This window comes from Aythya fuligula, chromosome 1 (assembly GCF_009819795.1).
Source record: "Aythya fuligula isolate bAytFul2 chromosome 1, bAytFul2.pri, whole genome shotgun sequence".
In the NCBI taxonomy this organism is placed as follows: Eukaryota; Metazoa; Chordata; class Aves; order Anseriformes; family Anatidae; genus Aythya; species Aythya fuligula.
In genome coordinates, this window is record NC_045559.1 from 47,888,996 (window position 1) to 47,916,229 (window position 27,234).

At 41.3% G+C, this 27,234-nt stretch overlaps 1 protein-coding gene across 2 annotated transcripts; it reads right to left on the reverse strand.

The window, feature by feature from the left end:
* Nucleotides 1–1,405: 1,405 nt before the first annotated feature.
* NUDT4 (nudix hydrolase 4) lies at nt 1,406–27,187 on the reverse strand. Of its 2 annotated transcripts, none has more exons than XM_032188296.1 (5): nt 27,034–27,187; nt 14,033–14,143; nt 6,963–7,007; nt 5,994–6,078; nt 1,406–4,866 (listed from the first exon to the last, which is right to left on the reverse strand). In XM_032188296.1, exons 1-5 carry the CDS (start codon nt 27,130–27,132, stop codon nt 4,664–4,666), a joined length of 543 nt encoding a protein of 180 aa, XP_032044187.1. In that variant the 5' UTR covers nt 27,133–27,187; the 3' UTR covers nt 1,406–4,663. The 2 variants fall into 2 exon arrangements, with proteins under 2 accessions (XP_032044187.1, XP_032044179.1); XM_032188288.1 differs by having other exon boundaries at nt 5,994–6,081.
* Between the last annotated feature and the right edge of the window lie 47 nt (nt 27,188–27,234).

Below are 27,234 nucleotides of genomic sequence, written 5' to 3' on the forward strand. Positions count from 1 at the left end.
AGGGGTGGCAGCTGATAGCTGATGTGTCCAGAGCATGACCTGGGTGGGGATTGAGAGCGCACCTGACTCGACTACTGGGGCTACTCCAGGTTGATGCTAGGGCATTGTCACCTGTGCTTGGCCTGCCACTGAGGCACTGGGTGCCGAAGGGTTCTCCTCAGATGAGAGCTAGGAGTGCTTGTAACTGTGCATTACGCCTCGGGAGCCTTCCCAGAGCCTGTTACATGCACATGCCAAACTGCACTAAGCATGGGATGCGTACTGAGAAATTTATGGAGGGGTGGCTGTGGCATTAAGTTCCATGCATTAAACGCTGGCTAATCTCATAGGAATATGACACATATTAAGTGTGTCTAATATTGTTTTCCTTTGCTTGCTATGGAAGTTGGCCTGGCTTGTTGAAAGCTGGGTTCTGCTCGTATTACACCCAGGAAGCAGGCAAGAAGGAAAGGTTTAGCATTGAGTCGAATGGCAGCAAGAAGGCCCATAGGACCTTGTTATGAAGTCTGGATACCTGCAGCAGATGTTAGGCCACAGGTAAGTGCCAGGGGAAGGGGGTAAGGTGATGGCATCTTTGGCCAGGTGCCTGCTCCTCTGTCTGTGCCTCTTAATATTGTCCCTCAGCACTGGTGGTAACAGCTCACCAGGAACCAAGGCTGGTGTTGCGAGCTGGGGAAGGCCACCGTGGTCCATCAAGCAGAGAGCAGCTGATCACATACCCCGCTCACAGAACGGTCTCTGCTTTTCCTCAAGTAGCTCTCTGACCAGCATTTCCTACTTACTGAGGGACAGATTACTGACAAAATTGGTCCCACTGGCCCATAACAATGTGGTTGGTACAAGCAGGGTCAGTGTTGCTGCTGCTGAGCTCTCACATTAAAGAAAGGCCCCATTCCTCTTGTGGAACGCTTGTCCTAGTGTGGACGAAGCTTCAGCAGATGTGGGGTGCTCAGTACCTAGCTTAATATGCCCTTAGCAGCCCACGGTGTTTAAAGAGGTACAGTGTTTAAAAAACAAAACCCTACAATAATAATAAAACAAAAACTCCAGGCTTCTAGAGTCTTAGAAAAAATAGTCTTATCTTTCCCCAGTGTATGTTGTGCTTTGGCACACACATACTTCACCCGTTTGTGTGCTTCAGCATTAACAGCAAATGTTGATAGGATAGGAGCGAGGTTCAGAGAGGTTAAATTGAGATGAAATGATTACATCCTCTACAGGGCTAATTCAGATTTTATTTTGGTATTTCTCAAATATAAAAAGTCAAAATTCTTACATCAATCTTTAAAGAAAATCCATGCAAGCAGGTCAAAATGTTTACAGCTTATTTTGCCCCCCCACCCCCCACCCCTTCCCTTCAGTTTTCATTTCACAAACCATGTTGGTAACTAAACCAAGTGTTTGGTTTTTTTTTTTTTTTTTTTTTTTTTTACAGCACATTGTTAACAGACCACTGAAAGGTTAAGTCAGGGTGCAGTAAGCACCAAAATAAGATTTTTCACTTTAACAGCCTCTGTGCAGTACTTCAGTATTTCTTCTGGTGTTCAACATACCCCTTCCCCTTCGTTCTGGCTTCACACATTTTGAAACTTTAAGGCTATTTGTTTGATACTGCCATAAGCTAAGTTATAATAATCTCACAACTTAACAGGTAGGAAAAGCAGTGGTACAAGTTTAGGTTTCTGAAATCTGCAGATTCACGTCCCTAACCCTACTCTGCAGAAGCAGATCTGGGTACATTGTGCAGAATTTATGGCATGAGAACAATTCCCCATCTGCTCTTACACAACAGGTTTAGTCCATCTAAAGAGAGATGCGTGGACAAGCAGAATGGTTTTACACTTAAAGTGGTAGGTACCAAAAAAGATAGCTTTCCAACTGATTTTTGAACAAACCCTTCCTGAAGTCTAGGTCAGATTTCATTTAGACTAAAGCCATACCACTGCTCACTTACTAAAGCAGTTTTCCTGTGGCAAAACTAAAGTGTTTTCAGTATACCTTTACTGTCAAGGTTTGTACAATTCCCAGACCATTCCTCTGAAAGGGAGTAGAAGTCAAACTAAGCAGTACAGAGCTTCATTCTGAAGGTTGCATAGAGACTGAAGAGATTTATACAATGAATGCTGCTAAAAAAAATCCATCTGGCACTATTGAACAGCTCAAATGTGTGACCAAAAAATAACCAAAATATTTATAGGCAATCAGCTGAGTTTGTTAGCAACAGCAATACTGTACATTTTTACATTATTATCAAATACATAATTCAAGAGTTACAAAATAAGATCATGCATTATCACTAAGTCTTATATAAGCTTGGATTGGTTTTATTCCAAGAATCTGAAACCGAGACAGAAGCATTTTTATGAGTAAGAATTCTCTGGATTCTTGTAGCTTTCACATATCCTATAGAATCTTGTTACAAGAAAGCCTGTACAAGTTTGCTCAAATTAAAGTGTTAAAAGTACTACTGAACAAATAAAGCATCAAAAGTAAGTGACCAAAAAAAGAGAGCTAAATCTTCCACTCTTTTAAAGGCAGCTTTAGAGCCAGAGGTACCCTTACACACCGTAGGTATAATTTTAACAAAGATTAGACATTCATCAAAATGCTCAACTCCACCTTCTGTTTTGCCTAGCAAAACCTTGCTTTTGACACCACTGAGAGTTCAGCCTCTCACCTCATGACTAAAAGCAAGGACAAGCTACTTGCAATAAATACCTCCATGTTTAGATGCGCCTGAACAAAGTTGTGTGTTCCTTCCAGTTCTGGGAGTGACCTGGACAGAGGGATGAGGAACACACACCCTACCACCATTTCACAAGTCCTCAGCTTTGTGGCTCATGCCTCTTGTCAGTAGTATTTATGCCTCTTCAAAGAGAGCAGCATTAAGAGATCAGAACATCTGTCTCCCTAGTTTCACTGCATTTACATATGGCACAAGATTATTTTTCTAAGGAGTAACTTCTGGCAACAACATTTTTTCCTAAAAAAGTGTAACAGCACAAAAAAGTTTAATTTATAGCAGCATTTTACACAATTTGTGTTAAAAAAGTAGAAGTTAACCATTTGTGTATTGAGTAACAAAAGGTTTAAATTACATTTATTTTCCATTTTACACTCACTATTTACTAGTTGGACTATTTACAAAGGTTCCAATGCTATGAAGAGAATGAGCTATAACCAGAATAAACTTCACATGCGAGGTAAAGCTTTACCTCAACCTCTGTTTTGATTGGCTGGAGAGGAGGTATAGTTGGGTTTAGATCCTACAAAAAAATCAGAATTAGGGTGTTCATATGAATTAGGTTGTGTTCCTGTAGAAGAAAACCATACACAAACATACATACATCCACAGAGAGGGAGAGAAAGAGGGAGAGAGCGCAAGAGACAGAGAATAACCCTACAGTAAAAACATTAAGACCTACAGTGGATTTAGGTTTCATCTTTTTGGCTGAAAAAAGAGAATAATTAAAAACAAGAAAGTTGTCAGCTGTGCCTCATTTCTGCCAGGCAGGTTTTATGAAGAGGTCAGCTTTTAATTCAAAAAAGCTAAAGCAATTGATGTTAAAACAGTAAAATTGAAGTGTTTAAGAGCTAACTTAAAAAAAAAAAAAAATTGGGGGTTTCAGCATACCTTCTGAATAAGACAAAGGAATATTATTCTTCCATTAGTGTAAGTATCAGCCCACGTGCCTCCAAGGCCCAGGAGGAACCCCAACTGGTTCCTGCTGAGCAAGACACCTCAACACGTGCTTGCTAACAGACACCTCTGTAAGATACAGGTGCCCGCTGAGTAAGTCTTATTTTCCTTTAAGTATTTTTAAAGGGCAACGAACTGCACAAGCACTAAGTAAGATGCTTGTCACTGAAGGTTAGAAGTTTTTGGAACCTGGAGTGCAGTTGCACCATGAACAGGATGTATATCCAAATGCTAGAAGGAAAAACAGGAGGTGAGGGGGGGGAAATCCACAGCATTTTCTGCATGTATCTTCTGACAGCTCATCAGCTGACCAAATAACAAAAGTACAGCAAATGGTTTTGGTAGTCACAAGACACAAGTTCACCGTCCTTGCTCTAGTTCTACGTTACGTGAAGATTGCATAGGATAAGGCAACCTTTCGGGTGACTGAGGCAAGCAGTGCTTTAGGAAGGTATCCTTTGCTCTTGACAGGCTCGACATGGTTTAGTGCTTTATTGTAGTCACACTTACGCATCTCTGCCTTCACCACACTCATGTCCCCAACAGTGCCATCTTCAGTTCTTAGCGCTTCACTTGTGGATACCAGGTAAGAGTTTAGTATAAGACTATTTGCTCAAGCTTTTCTATAGCAAGTACTCTTGCAGAACTACTAACTGACAAGTCTTAAATAAGCTGAACACCACTGAGATGCATATTTCATTTTAGCGGATAAGGAAATTTATATACTCAAGTTTCCTATTTCTTTTTAAAAATGGCCTACTAAGGCATCTTAAAAAAATCCATATGGCTTTGGTTTGCTGAAATACTATTTTACATTGTTGAAAAGGAAAGACGTGTTCAAATAAACTCAACACTATGACACATTCACATATTTCATTTAGAATTGACACTTATACAGATGCCTACGTGTGATCAAAGATGTCTCCCCTTGTGATGACATGAATAAAGAGGTAATCCAAACGTTTATCTCACAGTAGAGGGCAACCCAGAAGTCTGTGCAGAAGTGACATATAAGGAGTTACTATCTGGAAGAGGGGGAACCACAGAGTTTCCATTAGTGGGCGAACAGCTCAGTTTCAGTTTTTCCAAGTACTCTGCATGAACAGGCTTGTGACACTGAAGGACCTTGATTGCATCTTCTACTTTAAACCATTCTCTTTTCCTTCCTGAAGGAGTACAATCCACAAAGAAAAACAAGGAGTTACAAATTTTTACCAGCACCATTTGTTGCTATCTGATAACTTACTTTTTCTCATTTACTTTAGAAGTTCAAGTTTTCAGGCAGAAGACAGTAAAGAGACATCAAAAATATTGATGAATGCAAGAAAGTCACTCAAGCTTACTGAAATAGTTCATAATAAGGCATTTCAGATAAATCTCTTAAAGCAGGTACCAGACAGAAGCTCACGTAACTGTCTGTATGCTACAGAAGCTACATCTAGTCCTTAACAGAAAGGATAATATTTAAGAGTACCACCCTCCTATACCGTCACGTCTAGCACTGAACCAATCTGAAGAATGAACATGCATGAAGTTACAGAGTAAGAGTAGCCTGGTCTAATTTGGAAATCAGTGTTCCGTACTCAAAGCATACCCATGTAGAGTTACTAAGGTTAACTCTAAGTTTTCAAAAATAATTAACTTATACCAGAGAGATGTTTAGATAATTTCTAAGACATGTTGGTAAAATAGACCTAATACCTTCTTTCTTATAAAAGTCAGTCCTTTTTGAACGCTATTAAGACATCTATGAACTGCCAGTTTGAGACCAGGGCACGTGCCCCCCCCAGGGCACACCCCTGCCAGCAGTGCTCCCCAGAGGTACTCCAAGGAGAGGGGAGTCAGGAGCAGCCCCAGGGCAGGATGCTCCCATCTACCCTGAAGCTTGGCACTAAGCAGGAACAAACCAGTGCTGTCCTCACAGTCCTTGCACAATTCCAGGCATGAAAAGTAACGAAAACCACCCCCAACCTCAATCTTCTTAAGTAATGGACCGCTCAGTGTTGCTGTACAGAGAACCTGGCAGGTAATTAACAAAGTGCACTCCCCACAGACTTGGGATGATATTACCTCAGCTGTACATAGATGTACATACACAAGTAGCTACCTTAACATCAGCACTGTCACTTCTGAATAATAAGGTTAAGGTGAAAGTAAATACTAGCAATTACTTATTTCACTGTATAGAACAGAATCAGGAATTTTACCCAGTGATTACAAGGACTGCTTCGGAAAGTAAAATGTATTTAATAAATAATTTCAAGTATAGTGTATGAAGACAGAATGTGTTTACCTATATTAACTGAATCCTCCCAGTCTTCCAGTATTTCCGTCACAGTAAGAACATAAACATATGTCCTATGCTTCCGATCCTGGTTCTGCTTAAATGTTAAAGTAGAGGTTTTAATTGCAGCAAAAAAAAATAAAAATAATTAAGTATTACAGACTTTCCACAACTGTAAGATTAGCAACTACTTACCCTGGAGAATATTTTCCAGTAAACCCTAGCTCTTATTTTCAGACTACCCATCTGTACCGATATATGGGAAACTGGTATTCTGTGTTGTTGGTCACCCTGTTTAGTATTAGCAGTTGCCCATTAGTACTACCCACTACATATCCTCTACATGTGTTGTACTGTACTGTGATTAATTACGTGTCCTAGAACTGTTTTCACAACTCAAGTTCCTATATGAAAGGCTTTTTTTGTCAAGATGGGACCACTATATAATGTGGCCTGATAACCTATACAACGCTCAGAAGTTTCACTCAGTAAGTACAAGTACAATAGCATCTGTTTCCAATCATGACAAATGCAGAACTCCTATTACCTCTATAGGTTTGCCATGTTAGCAGCACTAGCCACCTATTTTGAAAGCACAGACTTTTTTTGAACAAGCTAAATCAAATACATGAACTGACAGAGGTAATCCACACAGTGAAAGGTCACTGTGCTGCAGCCAGTCCACAGTTTTTGTTCTTTTTATTCTGCTAGATACTGATTTCCCAGAAAAATTCTAAGTATCACTCTTATGCAAACCTTCACCCATCATGTAGCAACAGAAGAAAAACACCTGTCTGATGTGTCTTCCAGCAGCATTCAAAGTTGCACAGCAAAAGTACAGGCAAGTAACACTTAAGTCTGACTCTGTTGCATGGAAGTTATTGTTTTTTTCCCATGACAGTCAAACTACAGACACTCCACCCCTTCCCCAGCCCCACCAAAAAAAGATATCTTTATGAAGTAAACGAAATATCTCACCTCAAATATCCCAAGCAGTCTGCCTAGTTTTCCCTTTACTCCAGCCTACAAAAAAAAAAAAAAAAAAGGAAAAAAAGTATTAACATGTGCTTTTTGATTTCAAAAACTGCAATATACTATAGCAACATTTCAGCAAGTGCTTTAACATAGGTTTTAGCTACACAGTGCTGCATTGCTTCTGGAGTTTCTAGCTTTGGAATATTACACTAGGACAAGTTTGTGTTCTGTGGATTAAAGAGTATATAATTCTTTCAAGCACTGCCATCCAGACCAGAATACTGTTTTATTTACCATGGACTTTGTGAATTGTATTTTATTAGAGACATCCAATACTGAAAAAAATTATCCAGGGAAGAAGATAGCCTAAGAGATAAGTTAAAGTAGTAGGGTAGCTTATCTAGAGACAGAATTATCAAAATTCCATTGCTGTTTCTTACAGAAACTCAAGTCCAAGTCCTCAAAATAAAGCAACAAGTTGAACTGCAGGTAAAAGGATGGATCTTGCAGCATAATGAATTAAGGTATGCTGGCTTTCATATGAAAGCATAACTTCTGGCATGTCATTTAAAAACTAAATTTATATTTCCAAATCTCTACAGCTTTGAATTATTCTTCTAGTTAGTAACATTATAAAGAAATTTACATTTAGAGATTTGCTCCTAGTTTCTTAAGTAACCCCTACGTATGTCATCCTGTGCTTAGTAATCTTTTCAGCAGTTAAGGCGGTCATTGTATCCTACTAATACTCCAGGGTTTGTTTTTACAGAAGTAACATACAATGCCTCTTCCAAGATAAGTTGTTTATGATCATCCATTTATATTAAACACACCAGAGTCTATCCAACAAAGATCTGAACATGTATGCAGTCTACTGGTACACTAAGCCATATCTACATTTTGTCTTGCTTTGTATAACCAGTAGTTGAAACAGGGCTTCTTAGTGCTAAGATGCCATTTTCTAGTGTTCAGTCTTTGTTTCCAGCTTTAATCAAGGAAAGTTACTGATGTCTTGTGTCTTTATACAAAGGACCATATGGATCTTATTTACATTTTAATGTGCAACTCTGACAGACAACTGGGCAGGCTTTGGCAATAAGTCTAATCAAGATCTCACAAGTGAATGTTTTGTGTCTCTCTTTTTAAAGAAAGCAGATGGCTGATGTTATTTATTAAGCAGTTTTGATGAAAGAAATGTGATCTCAGCCCCTGCAACAAAAAAAGCATTTTGTTTATCTAGAGCAAAAACTAGCCCTAAAGTTGATGCAAAACTGTATACATTACTCTGGTCATGTGCTGAAAGGGATACCTGTTCGAGCTCATGAAGTTGAAATGTTAACTGTGCCTGTTGGATAAGTGATTAGGCAGCATGTTAATTATGGAAGCGACAGGCCCCAAGAGACACCAAAGACTGCTTGTGCTTCACACAGAGCAATGAAAGACTTCAGTAGCCTAGAGAAACACCCTAAGTAAGTGTTCAAGCTTTTTGTTCCTAATTTCTTCAGCATTATAGTACCTTCTGAAGAAGCAGCAGAACTTAAAGAGGCCAGAAGTTAATGCCTATCCTCAGTTTTTGCCCTTCTTCTCAAGCAGCAAAATCTAGGAATCACTATATTCTTCAAGATTTCTACTTGAAATAAATGAAAAAAAGAAAGCCACCCAAAAACATCCTCCCAAGCTTTCAGGAGTTTAGAATTAGCTGAGGCCTTATTTATATCAAAGATTTGGGAAAGCATTTACATCCACTACTATCACTGGCAGGACTCTGGCAAGAATGCTGACAGACAAAAAAAATCACAAGAAACGCAGGAGAATTTCTCTGAACTAGTGAGTGGGAGTCTCAAAATTAACTAACACATGGCACAAACACCATTACCAATACTAAATAGCTTTCTTGCAGAGCTTTCTTTTTCTCTCCATTTCTTAGTGTCCCATATTCACAATGTGAATCTATCATCAATTTCACAAGGAGCACAAGGAATTTACTTTTTAACAGCTTCTGTTCTCCCTCCATACAAGTCAGTGGTTTAAACAAATACTCAACCGAGTAATTGTGAATGAAACAATTAGCTGCACTCCATGACATTAAGTGTAAAAATCCCCCAAAGCTCAGAATGAAGCTTTTGCCCAACCAGATGGTGTCACGTAGATGTGATCTCTCACTGATTTCTAGTTAATCTCTAGGCAAAAGATACATGCTTCCAAAATGTAGCACCATTCCTTCAGATAGAAGGATTTTTCAAAACTTTCATACCCAAAAACATAAAAAGGCAGCAACTTTTAACAGAGACAAAAGTCTCATAACTTTTTTCCTCTGCAAATAAGCTATTCTGACCTTGACTGAATCATCTTCATAATTTAAAAAGTGCCATTAAATTGACAGACCATTAAAAAGTATTTTTGCTAACAAAAATATTTCCTCCAGGTTCTTTCCTTTACATAGTAACTTCAAAATAAATCAATGAGTCCTAGAGGACCAAGAAATGCTTTATCTTTTTTCCTGGAATGTCAAATAAAGTTCCTACACTCCCAGTTTTAAGCTTGTAACTCAACACGATAGCAAATTCTAGAGTTTGAACAATTTCATCTTTCTTCCCACAGCCATTATGTGCCCATGGTTGTTAAAACAAAACACAGCTTTTTAAGTAAAAAAAAAATAAAAAAAAAATCCAATAGGCTACTTGAAGATACTAAACTTCAAGAGGAAGTTTGAATAAACAGCATTTCCTTTATCAGACAAGTTACTGCATGTCTATAAGCACCAGGTAGATTTCTTATATTTCAGATTCCTTAGATCTGAATGTATACATGTATTTAATACTAAGACTAAATCCAACCGCAGGAGTAAACACTGGTCACTTTATCTTGTATTTTTTTTGGCCTGGAGGTTCCTCACTGATGGCCAATCCTGATACGCTACCCTGCAGAAGGTGCAGTCATGCTTGCCTTGGGTTTCCTGTAGATGGAGCAAGAGTCACACTGGAATTTTATTTTTAGGCTAACAGTCTACCAGGGCAGAAAGTTGCTTAAAATCTGCAATACAGAAGACTTATTTTAACTGTGGGATCCGTTGGATAGTACTTTACTGGCTATTCTCCTGAAAAGACAGTGACAGGCTATCCTTGCTCTCTTCTGCACACTTTTATAGAACTCAGTGTTTCATTGTGCCTGTCAAAATCTTTAATTTGAAAGGATTTTTTGTTGTTGTTGTTTTTTTTTTTTTTTTTTTTAAGTATCTACATAGTTCCAGTCTGGAACACCCAACCATTTTTCAACTATTAGCTGCTCACTAGAGCAGATTCCTTTATTTCCTTTGAGAGGTCTTAGATAACATTACTGGCACTTACACTGCTGCAGCAGATTAACCATCAGAATCTGCCTCCTCTTCTCAGAAGCTGTATTCCCACAGGTCAGGGAGGAATTGAATGTTTTTTTGGCTGGCAATTCAGTATACTACTAGGTACAAATAGTGCAAGAGTCTTTTTACTGAGATGGAAGAAAAGGGAATGAGAGGGTGTTTATTCCTTTTGAGAGGAAGATCGTAATCATTTAATCACCATTATTTCTGTTGTGTTTCTCTTTGAACACCCCATGTGCAAGCAATTCCCATTTCCACCTTTCATACTACCTCATTGAAGACTAAGCTCCAAATTCACTAACAAAGTAGCTCCACAGTTAAACAAGGTTTAATATGTTTCTGGGACTGCTTTATACTGTAATTTCACTTTGGTATCCTAGTTTCAGGTTTGTACAAACTTGTACCAAAGGAATTGTTACCTAAGGAATCTTACCTACTGTAACCCATAAAAGACAGATGTTCAATTTATAGTAAATAACAATGATAAAGCAGAAACATTATTTACTAGATGTAAAAAGCCCCATACAAACAGAGCTTAAGGATAAAAAAATCTGAAGTCACACAATCTGACTGTAGGACCGCAGTGCATGCAGATTTGACTACATTTGATCTTCGTCTGTATTTTAAAACAATGATTTTAAATACTCCATTTTGGTGGGGAACCAAGGGACTTTTAGAGCCAGTGGGCTCTCGTACTGTGAACTATTAACACTCCTACCACTAGGAACTACCACTACAACACCCACGATCTGTTTCTCTGTTTTAATAAATTAATGGTAACTGACGGTTAGTTTATGCATGACCCAAGACTGAAGAAACACAGTTCAAACCAGTGCCACAGTGTGCCTGCTTTGAAGTTTATTCATTCACAAAATCCTTAACAGTTCACTTCACTGCACTGTAACCAGCTTGCCAGGTGATACTGACCTTAGTATAAAAATAGAAAGGACATCCATCTCTAGAAAGGTTAGTATGAATTTCCATGGTTCAAGTCAAAGCCCTGAATACCATGCTGGCTTTTGATCAAAAGTGGCACTTTCCTTTGCAGTCTCAAGGCAGCACACAAAATTCAGCCCAGAGTTTAATAATACTTTAAATTAGGACATGAACTTTTAATGTTCATCGGATACACAAGCCATCAAATGCTGAAAATCCTGAAGCTGTAGAACAAGCATCTTCAAATAATTGTTGCTTACTGAAGCCCCTAGCTTCTGAAAAACCTTTATGCACTTTTAAGCACAGATAAGAGCTGAGGCATGGCTGGCAGGTCACACCTTACTTGAGAATACCATAAAAAAGGTGTAGTCACCATAATAAGGATGAGTAAAAACTCAGCCTGTGACTAAAACAACCCTGTTAGCACCAGTCAAGAACTTCAGATCTGTTGGGTTCTCTAACTTCAGAAAGTTTCTCACATAGTGTATAAACACTAATACAGACATTTTTTCAGACACATAACATGCAGCTTTTCTATCATGAAGGCTCCTACTGAAAATTTTGACTGCAGCAGTATTGCAGTTAAGGTAACATGTCAAATTTCAATGGATACAAGACAATTTTTGAAGACTCACACTTGAATCTGTAGGTTGCAGATGTTTTCAGCATTCTGAAAAACAGTATCCTGTTTTTTCCTATGCATCATCTGCAAAATTTTTTCTTCAGGAGTAACCAATGTCTTAGTATATCTTTATGATGCAGCCATAAAGTTTGCAATGTCTGGGCAGCACATGCACTCTGATTGGACTTTAACAGAAATTCATACCACATGTATGCTCCACAATGTACCCCCTAACTATATTCTGCAACTATGCTGCTTAACCTTCCCCACTCGCTCCCCTCTCACCACGCCACCGCAGAAATTTGTGAGTAAGGCCACAACTTCAAGTACACAAAATATTTTCTGAGCAGAATTGGGGTAGCAGAAAACTAATTATCAGCCTCCGTACTACAACTCCCACTGTGATACTACTTGGCTGTGAAGTTAAACTGACAACTGTGTCTAGCACTGCACTGTCTGCAAACAGATGCTTGACCACTGTTAACTTTTGAATAGTTGGTCAAGCCCCCACAGCAACTTTGATGACATTAAGTGCAGCCAGGTCCCCTCAAGATGGGGGATGTGTCATGACTTTCCCTAGAGGTACCTATACTGTCTGTCTATACAGTTCTGGATATCTGCTCCCTTCAAATGGCACTTGACTGCCTTGTGGCTGTTTCCTTCACTTTCCTTTACAGGAGCGCTTGTTTGGATGTGTCTTGGGCAGCTCAAAATTGGCCCCCCCAGCAAAAACTGAACACAGCCCAGAAGTCTAGAATAACCTTGTATAAATGAGGCTTATTTATTCTTGCATCTTGTTGCATGAGGGTTGCTAAGAGCGCTGAATACCATATTGGTCTGTTCCCCACATAAGGTGGGGAAACAAGCTCAGTGAATTAGAGACCACAGAACTCATTTAGACACTAAAAAGCAAGCAGAATTTTGGGCAAGCTGCATTTACATTAAACTCCCAAGCCTCCACAACACAGCAAAATCAGACCGAAGGGTATGCAAGCTAAAACACCAAGTAGTACAGCTAATCGAAAATAGAGAAAAGCTCTAATAAAAACATTATGCATGCTGATAATTAACAACAACATTAATGTGTTTTGTCATAGTGGGATGACAAAGCTGTTTAATACTACCAGACGGTCTGTACTTCACTTACTTCCCAGCATGCATCCACTTTCTGCAAAACCTTGTACTTTCTATTTAAGAAACATGATGTAAATTATTAGAGTTGATCTGTGGTCAACTGCACATTACAGAATTTCCAATTAAATTAGTTAACTCAGTGTGATTTTCTAGAAGTTTTATTGGGCTTACAGTACCAATTATTATGTATTTAATCTACCATTTTTAACAGTTTGCCTAAGAAAAATAAATAGCAAGTTAGAAAATTTTGCATCTGAAATTTAAATACCATACTAGAGTAAGGAAACTGCATTAATTCATCTAGACTTAGACTTATAACTGCTTTGTCTCAGGGTACGAGCAGGATTAGAAATGCAGACCATACCTATGGTACGTTCTTTATAGATAAACAACCTCACATGTACTTACAAGTCCTTTTATTGTTGAATTCTCAACTGCTCAGACATATTAGTTTCCAGTATTTACTGTAGTCTGGAAACTCCTCAGAGGTCTACTTATTTATCCTTCTTGCATAGAAGTACTTCATGATTTGTTCACCTTCAGTCTGTTCTAGAAGAACTGCAAACCGTACATTTTCTGCTTTAACACAGAAATGCTACACTACATCTCATTTGGCATGAAGTAACAGTTCTGCTTCCAGGTAAGTGTTTATAAAGTTCAACTATGAAATGAGAGTGTGTTGGGAAACAGTTTAGTTCACCTCACCACGCTATATCTTGATCCTAACATACAGAACTGAATTTCACAATCATGGAAGTTTTGGTCAAATCCTTGATAAAGGAGGTAGAGCTCCCTCTTTCTTCTTGATTTCCATATGATAGCAGCAGCACAAATGGAACAGGTTACCCAGAGAGGTTGTGGAATCTCCCTCCTGGGACATATTAAACAGTCATCTGGACATGATCCCGAGCAACCGGCTCTAGGAGGCCCTGCTTGAGCAGGGGCTTAGAGAGGACCTCCAGACATCCCTTCCAACCTCAGCCATTCTGTGATAAAGCAGATGATTTTTGTTTTGTTTGTTACCTCTTCATACACCTCTCTGACAGCTGCTCCCCCGGGTTCTTCTTCTGGTTCCATTCCTCCACCTGGCACAATCCACTGATCTGGGTATCGGCTACTGCTTACCAACAGCACCTATGAATAATTGCAAGTGACTGTTAAGTATAGCTTACAATTCAGCAATCTTGGTACTACCTATTTCTCCTGCAATGCACTGATTCACCTAGACAAATGGATTATAGACTTCAGAAATGAAGCACAACAGGAAGCTGGGAGTTGTAAGAAGCACAAAACAAACAGAGAATTATTAACATTAGCCTTTTTAATATAAAGCCAAGACGCTATTGGAGTATCTTGCTCATACATTTCATTGTGTCTAAGCATCTGAAGATAAAGTACACAATACAATATGCATGAGAATGAAGACATACTGTAAAAAAAAAAACTGATAACAATACCAAGTTTTAATATCATCTAATCAGCAAAGTACAAAAATTAAGACAACACACGTTAAACTGTTTAAGAAATGGCAACTTTTGGCTGAAGAACTGATCATCTGAAAATATGTAATTTTTAGTCCTACACAAGCTTCTTTTCACTAACTGAAACATGACATTAGGATGGTAAGCTTACAACATTGCGTAACTAAATTATAAAGAGTATTTCACTGGCTTTTGTTCAATCTGTTTTCTTTTAACACTTCTCTAAGAGGGAAAAAATGGAACATTGAATTTTAAACAATTTCTAAGCTTAATACCAAGTTTTCAAAGACAACATTTTAATTTCACTTAAAACTTGTGTCACCTGGTAATATCATTGATATATACCAATCTACAAACCACTGCCTACAGGACTTGTACTTTACAATGTATGGAGCTGAGAACATCTCCACATTCATCCTCACATACTGAAAACTAGGATGCCTCATGTCTAGAGTAATTTTCAGTAAAAGACTGTGAAAGTAAGACCTTGATTCACAACTACACAGCAACGAACAGTCTTGTCTTAGAAGGACATGTCTGAAATACACTCCATCATCTAGGTGCCTAGATTAACACTTTGTATTCTAGGCAACATTTAGATAAACCCTACCCTGAAGTCACAGGGCAACAGTACAGGATCAGTACTCAAGTCTTGAAAACCAATTAAAAGACTAAGTTGACATACTAAAGGTTTAATGTTGTCCACAGGTAGACGAGTGAAGTTACAGTCGAGCCCTCACCAACTACCTCTAACCGTCTCTAAACTCACCTCCTATTTAACTAACTAGAAGAACAATTATGTGATGAAGGCAACAGGGATATGTGCAACACATATATTATGTCCCTTCAGCACTCACAGAAATGTGCTGTAGATTCACCTACAGCAACTGGGCAGTGTAATTACAGTGACTGCATCTTCGTGAATGCAAAAACATACATTCATACTGATGGACACGTAGAAAAGCCTTATCAGACAGGTATTTTCTCATTGCAGCATTTCATTGCAACCAAGAACCACCCTACTCCAAAGGATTCTCTACTGCACCAGTTGCCCATGATTTTTCCTACACTAAAGAAGAAACACAGCAGAGACCATCATTTAGTACAAAACCATCCTCCATATCTGATCTAGATGTTCAGATTTTCAGTCAAATGAAGTATTTCATTTGGCTACCTAATCTACTAACAGCCAGCAAAAGGAACATTGTTAGATACAAGTGTCTGAACTTGACCCTTACAGCCAGCAGTTTTGTCTCCTAGCATGCTTTGATATCAACAGATTCCCGCAGAGGGTGCACAGCTCAGCTAACTGCAGCTTGAAGCAAGCTTTTAAACACATAGGTGGAGCACTTAATCACTACAAGGAAGAACCACGTTGAAAACGCTTACAAAGCAGTTGTAAAAATCGAGTTTATGAACACGCTTGTGGGATCCCAGACATCAGCATTACACATTATCTTCTGCTGATCAAACCAGCACTCGCTGCAGTCATGTGAAAGCCAGCAACAGGGATGAACAAAAGGATGATTATATCACATTAAATCATTCCCAGCTTAATAAAATAGTTTAATCAGCACTCATTGTTTAGTTAAGGCTAAATATAAAATTCTTAATTAAGGGATAAATCAGGTTGCTGGTTCTGGCATTGTAGCATAAAACCAAGAGCTTTTTATGCCTTAATATATAGTTGTTTACTACTACTAACCCAATCAATAGTCTACTGTGCTGGGTTTGTGTATCTATTAGTTTTAAATTACCCTTTCAAAAAGCAGAGGCAAATACATCTAGCAAGCAATCAGCATTAAAATACATCACTCTACTTGATCAGCTTTACAGCCATACATACAATCAACTGCGAAGTGCTTGGGAGTTCATTTTGGCAACTACCCAAAGATAGTTATCAAAAAGTCTCCACTAACCTTGCAGCTGAAGTATTTTCTCAAGCATCGTTTTTGTGTGCTTCAGTCTCCTGTGATCCCAGTGCTTTTGTAGTCTGAATCTAAGGTACATCCCTGGGACCTTCAAAGGCACAACTTCCCCCTCCCAGTAACACCTTCCAGAAGCCACCAGGGCACGAGACACCCATCTTGGGAGATGCTGGCAACAACATACTCAATGGTAGGCAACTGCTACACAATGTGAGACCTGATAGCTGCCAATTGTAAGGTCGGGTCATGAGGCTAAAAAGCACCCCAGACATTCTTGCACTCACTTGCTTTTTTGGGGGGGAGTGGGAGGGGAAGGATTCAATTCCATATAGCAAGTTAATTTTCAGGTGTTTCCATCTGTAACTGGCCCAAAGACAGACCCCACAGTGCCCGAATGACTCGACAGATTGCTTAATGAATGTACCAGAAAGCTGTGGCTGCTTGAGAACGCACTCGCTTGGCAGAAAAGGTGCAAGATCAGCAGCATAAGGCTATCAATTCACCTCCCCTCAATATCAGAGGTGCAAAACAGGACAACTGTGATCCAGGTCACCTGGACATCTGATGACATTCATCTTCATGGAGACAGCAGTACTCTACTGAAATCAAGACTGGAGTACCTAATGCACCTTTCTTTTTCCTGGCCTATGCACAAGTTTTACTCTTGTACTTTTGAGCACTTTCTGCATAGGGAAAAGTGTGTCACATCTCTCTGAATGCAGATGCAGGATTATTATACTGGATTATTTGCCAGTGATCACTTCCCTTTTCCCATCTCTGAAAACGCCTTACAGATGACTGTTTCTCTTCTTTAAAAGATGCCCAAAATACAGAGTAGTGGTATCAAATCTGCTTGCCTAGTTATGTTCTTAAGGTTAACTTACCCCAAAGACTAAGTTAGAGGTATTATTTTCTATCATTGTCTACCTGCCAAGTGAGGCAGTAAAGCTGTAAAATTCAGCTAAGAGAAGAAAACGAAGGATTCTTCCACTCAGCCTTACTAACCAAGTTTTTACCTTGTTTTCAAGTCCAGGAATAGCAATGACCTTTGAGCGTAGTGAGGAAGAGAAACTGCTAGCCAGCCTACTTGTAATAAGCAGCTATCAGTATGCTTAACCAAGATATGGTTAACCAAAAAAACAAAGGTAATTGCAGAGCATGTGGCATCATGGGACTCGCTCACTATAAATGTTAAACCTGCAGACAAACAACTGAAAAAGTTTCTAGAGACAGATGCCAAAGTTTTGGCCTGTTTAACATTCAAGTCAAAAAGAAACCTGTGAAACAGTTAGCAGCCATTTATTCCAGAAGATTAAAATGGCAACAGCTCAACGTAATACAAATTACAATCAAAAGCTACTCTCCTTAATTTTTCTCCCCTATCAAGCATTTGAAGAGGTAGAAACTGACTTAAGGCTACAAAATATTTTTTTTTTTTTTGTCTTCCTTAACCATGAGACACTGTAGCTTACAGAAATAATTGCATTAAGAAGAGCTTACTTTAAAAAGAAAGAATCAAGGTTAAGGTTGAAGCTTGCTAGACAGAACAAGCAAACCCACACGGCTGGATTCTTTGACTTCAAAGCACGACTGCCCACAACTTGAAGTAATCAAGAGAGAAGCGGAAGCCACTATAAGCCGACCAGAAGATGTGAGTTTTTCCATAGTAGATGCATTATTCACAAGGAAAGCCCTATAGCTGAAAAGGTTCCACAGGAATTACTTGTCATTAGTTGTCTTTGTAAACTGTCCTCCCAGCCTAGCTATGTCGATTCCCCTCTCTTCCCCACCACACTCCCCATTTTCTCCCGTCACTCCCACCAAGCCACCAAGTCTACCCTGCTGCTTCAGCTACCTGACAGGGTTAGCTAAGTTTGCCCTTTTTTCATTCCACATGTAATAAAACTGGCAATTAAAAGGAACAACTTTCAAGAGAGGAAAAAAAAATCACCCTCTTGGCCCCAAATGCCTGCTGAGCACATGCAGCTCCAGTCCAGAGCACAGCTTGGGCACATGGGCTAAATAAACCCTGCACAGAGAAGGTAGGGACAAGGCAGGTGCAAGGAAGATAAGGAATTTAGGTCCCAAGTTCTGTGAGGTGGCTTACATGCAAACAATTTCAGAAGCTTTAAACTGGTTGGAGTATAAGAAAAAACTAAGGGCAAGAGGTAGAAAACCCTATCAAAATGCTGTTACAGAGGACTAACACACTATGTTCTCATGTCTTTTGGAAAGATCCTTAAAGGAAAAAGCCATCCCTCATGTAAGAAGAGATCCTACTTCGTTGGAAGTCAATACAGCCTAGCCTAGCACACTCAACATGGAAAACTTCGACCTGTGTGGTTGGACTGCCAGTAACAAACAACTTAGAGGCACAGACAGCTGAAGCCAAACACAGCCAAAAAGGTCAGTCAGGACCTGTAATCTGTTTAAACATGGCCATCAGCAGATGCTCAGGTAGGAACACAAACAGGGCATTTTACTGTTCCTCCAAACTTGTGACCTCTAATAGTTTTTAGCTCAGGAGGTTCCTTAGAAGAACTGGGAAACTGACTTGAATGCTGCAACACAGGAACATTACTGCCAAGCAAGGAAAAGCATCTCTTACAAAGAAACCCTATCAAACGATAAAATAGACGCTTGCATCACGTTTGCAGGATTCCCTGTATGAATTTGGGTAAAACACATGCATTTCAAGTTAGAGAGCACATTTCAACCTGCTGTTGTAGTTAGATTTCCTTTATCTGACGCTTTTTGCTATTTTAAGTTTCCTCGCCTCATTTCAGTAGTTCTGAAATAGTTTCTCAGTTCCCCTATAGGTTACCATGGTATCCTTGTCCTAGAATATCTCATTTTGGACTCCAGAAAGTTGAAAAATGCAGTGGAGCTTTACAACTTGCTGCAGCAGTACCACACAGGTTGCATTTATTCTTGGTAGACTGACTCCTTATTGTTCTCATTCTTCACTGCTATCACTTTCAAAATGATTTTTTTTTGCCCTAAACTGGAGATGTAATGTTCAAGAATTATACATTAGTTAAAAAGAAAAACCTTAGGATCAGACTTAACAGCATTTAAAAAAACAATTCAATTCAAGGCCGCAACATCTTTACTTTCCCCCTTACACTGAGGCAAGGAGTTCAGGAAGCTGATGTGTCTAGAAACCAACCTGTAGCTTAAAGCTTCATTTTCAGCCTGAGCACGCTCAACACTGAGGAGTACACAGCTATACAAGGGTCAACGCTGTACAAACTGGGGCAGAAATGCATGACTGTAGCCACCCGATTCCTGATCAACCCAAATTCAAGAGCTTCTCATACAGTACTTTACAGAAAAAGCACTGAAAAGCAGTGTCCCCAGCTATGGCAGGTTTAAAAAGATTTAATCTCACTGAACAAACAGAGAGAAGAAATGGCATAATAACTAACAGTACATTAATCTCAGAACTGAGTAACTTGAGCAAAGTATCTTGAAAGCAACCCATAAAGCTGTGTTGTCTGTACAACATCCAAGTCTGAAATACCCTCCTAACTTTATGTCAAGATCACTTTTCAAGGCAGTTAGTGAATCAGTCAGCACAACTTTACTGGCATTCAAAAGATGAATGATTGAAAACTAATATATACATATTTTTACAGCACTTCAAAACCACATCTGTAAGTGATTTTTGCATTCAGATACGGCAATAAGGAAGAGAACAGACTTCCGTGAGAAAGGTTTTGCCTTTACTTGCAATTAAAATTGTTATTCTATAAATTCTATTTTACATGAAATTCACACACATGGGTGACATCTTGTTATGGCAGATCAGAATTCACGTACTTTTCTCCAACTGCTTGAAGTACTTTGTTCTGTTCTTAGGCTAAAGTGCTCATATCGGGAGTGGGCAGCCCTATAGTACTGCAGCACTTCAGTTACACCATGTTTCCTCATGTCAACAAGCACTCAAGTCACCTGTAACTACAGAGCTCCTCCTAAGCTTCACTAAGTTTCTGAGAAGCAGATTTGACAGCACCTAGGTGCAATGAAGGGTATGTATCTTGCGACCAGCCACGTGTAGAAGTGAGATTTCTGGCCTCCCCAAAGCCCTGCAAATGAACAAGGGCCTCCTCCCCTCCCCAAACACCCATAGGAGTAAGCTTCACTTCCCAGGCAGGGTCACTTCCCCAACCCACTTCAGAGCAAGCCCTTCCCCACTTCTGCTGGCAAATGCGGAGCAAGGAAAAAGACATGTCAGACAGGTAGCAGCAGAATAGCTGAAACTCATCTTGCTGCCCATTTCTTTGCAACTTGAAACCCTGACCTAATCTCGAGCAGCAGAACTCAGCTTTACCGGTTACTCAGCAACATAATCCGTCTGACTAAGGGATCAGCTTCCAGCTGCTTCTCAGCAGCAAGAGCTCCAAGTCTCAGAGAACCTCTGGGCTCTACATACAGACACAACAAGGTTACTTCTTGACAAGCACCAGTTACCTTGTAGCCTTCTTTGTCTAAAGATCCTTTGACACCCCCTTCTCCCTCCCACCCCAAACAAAACAAAAACAAAACCCAAACCATACATCTTTGAAGATAACTTTATTTCAAAATATTTACATTTGCAGGACTGGTTCCACTGAAGTGCTTTAGCACTAGATCACATTGCAGTGTGCTGTGAAATCAGTATCTGGACAAAGCCAGCACATCTTTCTTCAAGCTGGAATAGATGGAGAAAGCCACCTAATTAAAATAAGCTTCATAAGTGTTCTACAAACAACACTTCACATAAAAACAACAAAAAACACCACACATCAACACATGGCCAATGAACTCTTATCTACAGAAAATATTTAAAACATGCCTTCAAATTCCAGCTAGAGATATATGTCTCTATATGTGTCTCACATGTGTGTGCAGATATATACAAGCATACATATACACAGATTCATGAAGTTTCTGAAGTCTGCCACTTTTTTGTAGGGATCAGTAACTTGAGAGCTTGTGCAGCGTTGAATTAACTGTGGTGACTCAAAGGAAAATGTAGCCACCAGTTTAAATCCTCAAAGTAAACTTAGCATGGTGAGAGTAAGCTACAGAGGATATTTTCTCAAGTGTCTAAACACGAGTATTACTAGTTCGGAAAGAAAGCCTCTTCTAAACATGGCAAAACACAAAACAGGTTTTGATTCACAACACATTAGCCTGATGTGAAGCAGGTTCAGCCCTCGGCCCAGTTTGAGCAACTATCTGCCTGTTAAACACATTCACACTGACTGAGATCAGTAATGCCACGGGTGCTGAAAAAACAGGAATCCAGGTTTCCCACTAAAAAGCAGCTGGTAATTGACTGACTTCAGCATCTAAAGAGGCATGAGTTAAAACTGCAGCTTCATCCCTGGCTGACAGCTGAACTCCTGCAGCTTCGCACAGCTTTCAGACTTCCACTGCTGGCAAACAGTTTGTCAGAAAAGATCCCAAGGTTAAGGCAAGCTGGATACGCAATGACTGCAAAAAGCTGCTTTTCCTGTGGAAATAGGAATAACAAGGCATTTGTGTTCAGTAAGTTCTCAGTCCTGATCTGAGTCCTACCACAATGACCTAACATTCAATTATTTTTCTTTACATTGACATGAACTTAAACCTCTGCAGAATCCCATAGGGGCCTGCAGGGACACAACACAAGCAGATGCTGTCTCTGTAGACACATTATAACCAAGGAGACTTGGGACTCCTCAAAGAGGGCCATGGTGGAAGCTATTTATAGGTCGTGGAGCTGATATGCTCCTTCCTAGACCACACAGATGATGTCCTAATGCCAGGAAAATGCTGAGGCAGAACTAAGCAGGCCACCATGCTGTGTCAGTTATTCCTCCTGCACATTAGCTGGGCAAGGGCATGACAGAGAACAAGTGATAGCTACAGCACACCTGCATATATGGAAGTGTGTATTCCCCAGTATTTTAAGACCTGCCTGTATTGTATTAAACAACCATAGAGCAAGCTACATAACCTGCTCCAGTCCATACATCAGCTTGGAGAGCATACCAGCCTCCACTATGGTGTGACAGTCACACTTCAAGTCACACCTGGAAGCACACATCAGCTGTGTTTACACCTGGGAGCTTGCGCTGCAGGATAAGGAAGCCAAATCATAAGTTATAAGTCAAATACAAAGATATTCATCACTTTTAAAGTGCAACTAATTCCTACACCACTATTTTGCCAGCATAGCCAGGTGATGCTCCTGGGCTCTGAGCTTGTAATTTGGGCAACATTACACCAGTTTATACCAGTGGATGATACAGACCAATGTAAATTAAAATGCTTTGTTGCTTCCTGGATCCTTTTTATCCTTTAAGGAAACTGTTGTTAATATCAAGAAAAGGTTTAAAGAAATTAAAGAGCACTACTTAAGTAGCAAAATAGTGACTGCTAGGAACAACAGACTAAACCAGGGTTTTTTAAATATTGACATCCTATAGCCCAAGAAATAAAAACCTTTAAACTGGACCAAAAAGGATAAACAATACTAGCACCCTAGCATTAACTTAAAGATGCAATAACTAACACAGAAGTGTACACCCTGGTACAGTGAGGAGGGAAAACTACATTTCCCATATGTGACAATATCATATTTACTACTGTTTCAGTAGTAAGTCTCTTCTAGAAGGCTGACCAACAAAACCAGAAAAAATAAGAATTGAAAAAACAGGTGTTTTTCCTTCGATTTTTGCTAACAATTCATATAAAACTACTTTTTAGATCTGTCAGTACTAACTGCTGGCTGAACACTAAAGTAGAGCTTTCAATGCTATATTGAATTACACAAAGCAGTGCTTGCAGCTGCCAAAATAATTAGAACACATTCAAGTTTTACACTCAAGGTATTTCAGCATAACTGCTCATTTATCTGTATAATATGTAGCTGATGGAATAAAAATTAAATTATCTTTTCAAGTTGTTTTAGCTATCCAAGTGACTAGAAAAAAAATATTTATTACTTTACCCTTGCCTCGTTCTGCACTTTGCAAGGTAAGCATTTCCTTGCCCAGCCTGCCCAGACCCTGTGCCAGCAGCATCTATGTGAAGCCAGTGCTCACACAGCCCTGGATGAATAAGCAATTCCAAGTGAGGGAAGCAGGCAGCCCTCACGATGCTGGGAGAGGCTCTCCTGGGGCTTATCCTGGAGGTGCCGTCCACATCTCCTAGCTGCTCAGGAGAGAGACTCGCATTTCCTCACGCACAAATCCGCCAGCCCATCCCAGTCTGCTGAATGCCCTCAGCCTTCTGCACGCACCTAACAGCTTCTGGCTGCTCGACGCAGACAGCCTGCAGCCCCCGCACACTTCATGCCTGCATAGCCTTGATTCATTTTTCATTGGATTTCTCCTGCTTCCTTTACAGCAATTTGTTTTGTTCAAATGGCAGACGGTGCCTGCAATTACTGCTTCATTTCCATTAAGAATGACAGTAGGAGCCAGCACTTAATCTCATGTCCAGCTATCTCGCTCCCTCAGCCCAATGACAGTATCGGAAGAGACCAAAACAGGCAACACTAATGACAGTAGTCTAAGAGATGTTCTTTTAAAACACTCCAAAAATCTCTAAAGCAACTGGCCATATTACTTGACTGTTTAGGCTTCCCCCAAGATTTTTCTGTTTTATAATCATACAATATCACAGCAAGAAAGCTAAAAAAAAAAAAATCAAAAAGGGCTTTACCAGTAAACTGGCATACACTGGGTCCTTTGAAAGATGATGCAACGACAAATGATTTTTGCAGTGGTGCAGCCGTTTAGACAAACTTCACTCCTCTCACGAGTACTTGCTTCATACTGCAAACACCAGCTCTCAGGACAGAGCAGCAGCTCTTGACAGGTTACAGGACTGTGGGCAAGGCCAGTTTCCACCCCCTAACACTGAGGAGAACTGGCTCTTCTCAAGTCTGTCACAGCAAGGATTGTTGGTAACTCTAATGAACAGTGTTGTAGCCGGAGCACAGGAGTTCAGCAACCATTTCCAACTGCTTGCAAGGGCCACCAGACTGGATTTGGCCTCAGAGGTACTTTAGAAACCACCTATGTTTTGAATTAAAAAATAAAGTAGTAAACAGAAAGGGAAAGGAAATAGTGCGTTTACCATCCTTTGTTAACAGTCTTAAATGAAATCATGCTATTACTGAAATATTTAAGTCTCCAAATTGATAGGCAGCATCCATAGATCAGCACAAGATCCCCTGTTGGTATTCCAAAGTTGCAGTAGGAAGAGGGTAATTGGTTAGGAACGTGTAATGAATCCAGCGTGCAGGACACCAAGAACTTCTGCTTCAAGTTGAGAGGTCGGAAGGTGGAACCGACTCGATGATTTGATATCACTGCTAATCACAAGATGACTACACAACAGCTTGGCAATCATGATAAAGACAGGTCCTATTGTAGCATTTCTTCCTGGAAGCAGTAGTAACTTTTTACATAACACTGTAAGACTCCATTCAAAACCAGCATTACTGTTGCCCACATTCCAGAAACACGGGTATCAAACTAAAGGACATGAAAGATGATCAGAAAAATGGCAAAACTGTTTTAGGAGAGGAGTCTGTAAGAGCCTGTAAGATTTCAGTGTCCAAAGGAGTGCTAAGAATGAACGGACTGCTGTCTACAGATGTGTCAGAAGTACCAGAAAGGAAGAAAAAACTAGCAAAAGCACAACCACAACTGGATATGAACTATCCATTTAGAAAGCCAGAGCAGAAGTTGAAAGACAAGCTAATTCTGAGGTTTGTATCAGAAGATTGCTGCAGATATTCATTTAGACAGGAAGAAGCTAACCAGTTTAGAAGGTTGAATGTGAACTGTTTCAAAAGTCTTGCAGACAATATATCCATTCAAACAGCTTGAGTTTTTGCTTTCTAGCTTAAGCCTCTTAAAATGGAGTACGTTGCTTAATATTTTCTCCCCATTTACCTGCTTTGTTGTTTCATCTCCAGCGCAAAGCAACTCACAGCCTATGGGGTAATAACCTTGTGGATCTAACTATTAAAGCTTACTTTTTTTTCCCCACTGGCTTCCGTAGGAGTCTGCTGTTCCCCTCCTTCCCCTCCAGTTTCCCAAGTACTACTGCCTTTCTGCTCCTTCAAAGCAGAGGCTACCCTGCACTCCGAGATAGATCCCTGACGATGCAGATCAGCTGACGGTGCAATCTCTAAGAGATGTGGAAAGGAAAAACACTGAAGACATTTACGTGGAGTCTGAAGTACACCTACACAGAGCTGTATTAAGACAACAGTATTCGAGAACATCAGAAGCAAGCCTCATCCAACCAGTTTGGGGAATGCGGCTGGTGATACAAGTCAATCACAAACAGCAACCAGAGAGGAACAGGTTCTGTAGCAAGACAGGCAGCGCTGGCACTTGGGGAACATCTAAACAAATTTAAGATATTACCACTCTTTTCTGGAAGTAAATCACCACAAGGCAATGCCGTTTCAACACATCTGATTTATGCCCTGAATCAGATTCTGCATTATCCCATTCATTTTCACCCTGAAGTGTGCCTGCTTGCACAACGCCCGAGCCCAGCCCCATGCCAGCCGTACACCTGCAGTGTGTGCCAGCATCCACCCTTCCTACACGGTGCAGCAGAGCTGCTGCCACCTTTACCCTCAGAGGGTGTTACGAGCAGGCAATGCTTGAAATAGCCAGGGGTCACATCTGATTCAAAGAGACGATTCATGGATGATATAAGAAGCGGCAGCAGGAAATGAAGAAAGGATGGAAATTACAGACAAAGGTGACCCCGGCCATGCATTTCCAACTGCAACTGCTGCGAGCAAGCCCTGGTGCTACACAAAACGGGTGCCTGAACTCCAGGAGAAGCCTGATGGGGGGCGGCATCCGGAGACTGCACTCATACAAAGGGAGGCGTGCTGAGCAGCCAGGGGAGCTGCCGAAACCACGGAAAAACCAGAGCGGCTGCAAGCGCGAGCAGCGCTTCTGCCGGGCAGCCTCCTCCTTATAAAGCAAGGCAGATGCTGTTAGCTCGCAGAAGCCGGGCAGGGCGATCCCGGGGCCGTGTTCGTACCCCACACACCACCACGGAGCAGACCCCGGCCCCCGCTGCCCCCCGGCGCCGCCGCCAGGTCGGTGCCCCCCGGCGCGGCCTCTCCCCGCCGAACACGCGAGAAATTCGCCACGCGGAGCGCGCCGGCCTCTCCCGGCCGGCAGAGAAAGGGGAAAACCCCAACCCACAGCCCCCCGCGGGTTCCAAACCCGACCCAAACCCCCAAAAAATAAAGGGGCGCAGCCAGCAGCCAGGCGCACGCCCGCAGCCGGTCCCCCCGCGCGTTGTGCAACGCGGCCGCCGGGCGAGCGCGCAGAGAGCGGCCGGGCCCGTGACCTTGGCGGGGCTCCGGGGGGTGCCCAAATCCCCAGATCCGCCCCCCGGTCACCGCACGGGGCCGGTTCCCCCCTCCCCAGCCCCCTCCCACCGCCGGCGGGGCCGCGCACAAAGGAGGCGCCGCCGCCGCCCCGCGCACGTGTGCCCGCGCCCCGGAACGGTGGGCGGCGGCCCCCGGCCCCCGGTCCTCGCCCCCCGGCCCCGTCCCCGTCCCCCCGGCGCCGACCCCCACGTGCGGGCTCACCTCGTCCTCCCGCTCGCTGCGGAAGCAGAGGCACGCCGCCCGCTTCTTGTAGCCCTCCCGGTCGTACGTGCGCGTCTGGTTCGGCTTCAATTTCATCATAGAGCCGCTCAGCCGCCGGCAGCCCCCGGCCGCCGCCACGGCTCACTCCGACCCGAGCGCCGCCGCCGCCGCCGCCGCGCCCCCCCCGCTGGGCGCTGGGGC

Bases quoted from the DNA above. Each gene is read 5' to 3' on its own strand.
- NUDT4 (XM_032188288.1), bottom strand. From the start codon at position 27,132: ATGATGAAATTGAAGCCGAACCAGACGCGCACGTACGACCGGGAGGGC. The intron at 6,082-6,962 runs GTGAGATATTTC...TTAACATTTAAG, and splicing joins GACTGCTTGGGATATTTGAG to CAGAACCAGGATCGGAAGCA. The intron at 4,867-5,993 runs GTAAACACATTC...GTACTCCTTCAG, and splicing joins GGAGGATTCAGTTAATATAG to GAAGGAAAAGAGAATGGTTT.